This window comes from Notothenia coriiceps, unplaced genomic scaffold, assembly GCF_000735185.1.
Source record: "Notothenia coriiceps isolate Sejong01 unplaced genomic scaffold, NC01 NC01_scaffold00025322, whole genome shotgun sequence".
In the NCBI taxonomy this organism is placed as follows: domain Eukaryota; kingdom Metazoa; phylum Chordata; class Actinopteri; order Perciformes; family Nototheniidae; genus Notothenia; species Notothenia coriiceps.
This window is the reverse complement of record NW_011358023.1, coordinates 1-4,217: the sequence shown is the minus strand read 5'-3', so window position 1 is coordinate 4,217 and position 4,217 is coordinate 1. Positions and strand designations below refer to the sequence as shown.

At 39.4% G+C, this 4,217-nt stretch overlaps 1 protein-coding gene across 1 annotated transcript; it reads left to right on the top strand.

Annotated features, from left to right (window-relative positions):
- Positions 1 to 1,527: 1,527 nt before the first annotated feature.
- On the top strand, positions 1,528 to 3,984 carry LOC104956078 (heat shock factor-binding protein 1-like). The gene is made up of 3 exons (XM_010783520.1): positions 1,528 to 1,755; positions 1,839 to 1,905; positions 3,156 to 3,984. The coding sequence occupies exons 1-3, from the start codon at positions 1,711 to 1,713 to the stop codon at positions 3,266 to 3,268; spliced, it is 225 nt and encodes a 74-aa protein (XP_010781822.1). The 5' UTR covers positions 1,528 to 1,710; the 3' UTR covers positions 3,269 to 3,984.
- Positions 3,985 to 4,217: the final 233 nt, after the last annotated feature.

Genomic DNA, 4,217 nt, shown 5'->3' with positions numbered 1-4,217 from the left:
GTAACGCTGTAATTAATAATAATAAATAATAAAGGTCCATCTTCTTCTGTGCCAACTTAGGCAAGCACGCAGGCAAACCTGAGCGCACACAGGGTGGAGAGGTGGAGTGAGGTTGAGCGATGAGAGAGAGAGAGAGAGAGAGAGAGAGAGAGAGATTGAGCGAGGCAGAGAGCGTGCAGGCAGCGGTCTGCTTGCGCACAGAGCAGGAGTTTGTGAGAGAGCCGGCTTGAGATTCACTTTATCTTCAAAATATAATTGATTGCCAGCCTCCCTTGTCCCTGGCTGGCTTGCTAGCTCGTTGGTAACGTAACTGATGTCTTCTAATGTGCCTGCATCTGGCGCTGAGTGTGTGCCTTGGCATTAATTAACCACTTCCCGATATCTATTGTTGCAGATAAATATAAATGATAATAGCCTAACTAACCTAGCAAGCGTAAACTGATAGGCTGCTGTGCCGCATCTCACTCAAAAACCCACACGACTCAACCCAGCGAAAAACCAGTCTCGTGCGCAGCCTTTCATTCAGAATTTCATAGCAAAATAAAAAAATGATATTAAACTAATCTTTCAACATAGTTTAAAACAAAAATAAATATTAGGAGAAAGCCCTACAAATAACAATACACTTAATAATAAAACAATTAAAATGTTGTATTCAGCCCTGATTAAAACAGCGGTTCCAAATCCTGGATGGGCGGACTCGGCCCCATGGGGCCCGCCCATGACGCCGGGTCTGGTATGAATGTTTTCTTGCTGTAAAAATCTCCTTTCTGTTTCCCCTTAAAAACGTTAGCAATGTCTCCCATAACGTGAGTCTGAAAAAAACGTGACTTCCGCCTGCAGTTTTTTAAAATGTCAAAATAAAAGTCCCTAGATGATAGCATCAGAAAAAGGGAATCATAATATTTGAAGTGTCTTGCGTGCTGACGTAATTAAAAGCTATAACCACCAATACCTCCCCCCAAACATATTTTAAATGATATACGGATAGGAAAATGTATCAACTCATAACCCAGGTATGTTAATTTTTGTCAAAGGAGAGATTAGTTTCTACAATAAATGTGCCATTTCTCCGTTACCTTCAAAATAAAAGACAAAAGCCTATAACCGAACATGCCAAATGTTTAAAGCAGGTCATGATACAATTTGCGGAGGGATTACAATGCTCATATTCAGCATTTTCTTCTGAACGGTTACTTACATACTATTGTAAGTTTGATGTTGATTTAGAGAATGACACTAAAACCAAGAAAAATCCCAGCTTTATAGACAATGTTTTAGACTACAATTTTACATTATGAAAATGAGGCACTTTGAATTTGCAACTTACATATCAGGGACAGAGATATTTATATAGCCCAGAATGTTTTTTCTGTAGCCCCGGACAATTCTCCCTGAAATATAATACATTAACCGTGCTTTACCTGAACCTCATCAGCAAGACACTTCATGATTCCCTTTTTCAGATGCTTTCATCTAGGGACTTTTATTTTGACATTTAAAAAAACTGCAGGCGGAAGTCACGTTGTTTTCAGGGATTCGACTCAAGTTATGGGAGTCATTGCTAGCGTTGTCGAGGGGAAACCTCTTATTATATATCGATGGGGGAAACAGAAAGGAGATTTTTATAGCAAGAGAACATTCATACTTAGGTTGTAGGGGCCAAGACTAGGTTTCAGCCGATATACTAACACTGTTGTTTAAGAAACGATGTCGAAAACAGAGGGCAATTCAGCTAAAGAGTTGACAGAAGCGGTGAGTTTGTCTGACAACGATAAAGGTATGTGCATATAAACTAACATAGTAATACTTTAAATGTCGTGTTTCTTTTCTTATAGATGGAGGCAACAATGCAAAGACTTCAGGGACGATTCAAGGGAATTTCTGAGCAGCTGGAGTCCAAAAATATCCTTTTTTTTAATGCCATGCTCCTACTGTAAAGTAAACAGCTGGTAACTTCACTGCCTGCTTCACTTTTTGGCGTTTCCGGTCTACTCAATAATTGTCGGAGCATTTACTTATTGTTATAATGTATTAAGCGAGTCCTGCATTTAGCTAAAACGCACCTGAGAGTAATTACTAATCAAAGACGTGTCCTCCTGTCAAACACACAGCTGTGTTAACATGCATGGCCACTGGGGGGCGTTCAAACTCAGTCTAAAACTAAAACCTCAAATCCAATTTTAGGGAATACTTATGCATATTTTTCTATTCAAGATACATTTGTGAAATGCAAAAACTAAAATAGGAAGCATAAAAGATAAAAATACAACATTTGTTCTCGAAGTTATTTTCCTGAGCATGGCAGACATTCAAGACCTAAGTACTTCTATTTTTACTCAAGTACAAGATCTGATTATTTCTACTTTTACTCAAGTTCAAGATCTGAGTACTTCTACTTTTACTCAAGTTCAATATCTGAGTACTTCTACTTTTACTCACGTTCAAGATCTGAGTACTTTTACTAAAGTACAATACCTAAGTACTTCTATTTTTACTCAAGTACAAGATCTGAGTAATTCTACTTTTACTCAAGTACAATATCTGAGTACTTTCCCCACCTCTGTGTAGATGTCTCTTTGACTACATTACTTCAGCTTTTTACTTGCTTTTGCTACGGTAAAATATATTTGTGAAACTAGGCTTTCAGTAGAGTAAGACTTTTGAAATGTTAACCATTGCAGCCCTGTCCCGTTCCCCTTGTGACCTTTCAATCAAGATGTTTACAACACACCTGCGAGTAGGAGCCTTCTCAAAAACAGTTAAAGAGTCTTATATGTTTTTAATGTATGTCATTGTGAAGGAACAGGAAACAGACAACACTGGGAGAGCAGGTACGTTTGAGAAAAAACTGGATTTTATTCACCCAAATAATTTATAGTCCTTATAAAATAACACAATTAACAAAGATACAACTAACGCTCAATTATATCTAAAATAAACCTATATTTTCTAGATGTGATTAAGCAGCTTCACGCCAGGAGGAGGGTTAGCACTCTAAAATGAAAAGCTTCCAGAATTAAACAAAATTGTGTGCACCAATTTGTCAAAGAAGACATTGCTGTAAATGCTTAATATAATTTGCATGTGAAATGGTTGCTATATTGAGTTGTTGCTCTCTGGTTCCCTGGCAGATTGTTCCTTCACTTTCTCACTAGATGAGATGGGAACGCGCATCGACGACCTTGAGAGTGACGTGTCTGAGCTCATGACGCAGGCTGGCATGGAGGAGCAGGCCACTTCCTGTCATGTGACCTCCAAAAACTGAGGGGCTTCCTATTACCTTTTCCCACAGATATGTCACTTTAGTGGGGACACATCACTTTACCTCTTATCACTTTAAAATGTAGCCAAATGTATGCTTTGCTGCTCACAAATCTGCACGGACCAATTTCCAAAATCTTTTGCAAAAAATGTAATATAAGTCAGGCCTCTCATATGACGCACACTTGCTAGCCTTTTCCATTCTTCGTTCTCCGAATGAAAGGGAGGATTCTTGCCTAGCCTCTGAAAGACCTGACTCGGAGGGACATGTCCTACCAAGGAAGCGTCCTCAACATTGAGAAACACCCTCTGGCTGCACTCTGGAGCAAAACACTCAACCATATCATATCTTTTTTATCTCTTTAAGGGCATCTTATTTGATCAAATAAAGTGTTAGTAACCTTTATGTATTATCTTTGGATATAGAGCAGATTGTTGCCATCATAACGTCTGAGTTTTAAACTAAGATCAGGTGCCTATATCCTAGCTACAGTATGTCACTTAAAATGAACACAGTGGCATCTAAAATACGACATTATTGGAAGAATATCGACTTTTGATAAACCATTAATGAATGCAGCTCACCTTATCTGGTTTTATATAATTTCCACTACCGTTATCTAAATGTCTCTGCCTATATATTGGGTGTTTCTCAATGTCGAGGACGCTTGCTTGGTAGCACATGTCTTCCGAGTCACTTGCTTCAGAAGCGAGGCAAGAATCCTTCCTGGCATTCGGAAAACGAAGAGTGGAACAGGCGAGCCAGTGTGTAGGTGTGCGTCATATGAGAGGCCCCCGCCTTACATTTTCCCCACAGATTTGCAATATGGTCGAAATTGGACGGTGTGCAAAGCAGTGTGGGGATTTTAAGACCGCGGAGTCTACACATGTGCAGCCTCGAAATTTCTCGCTACGAAGTACGCCGGGCTCGGTAGAATTCCAAGTATGCTGGA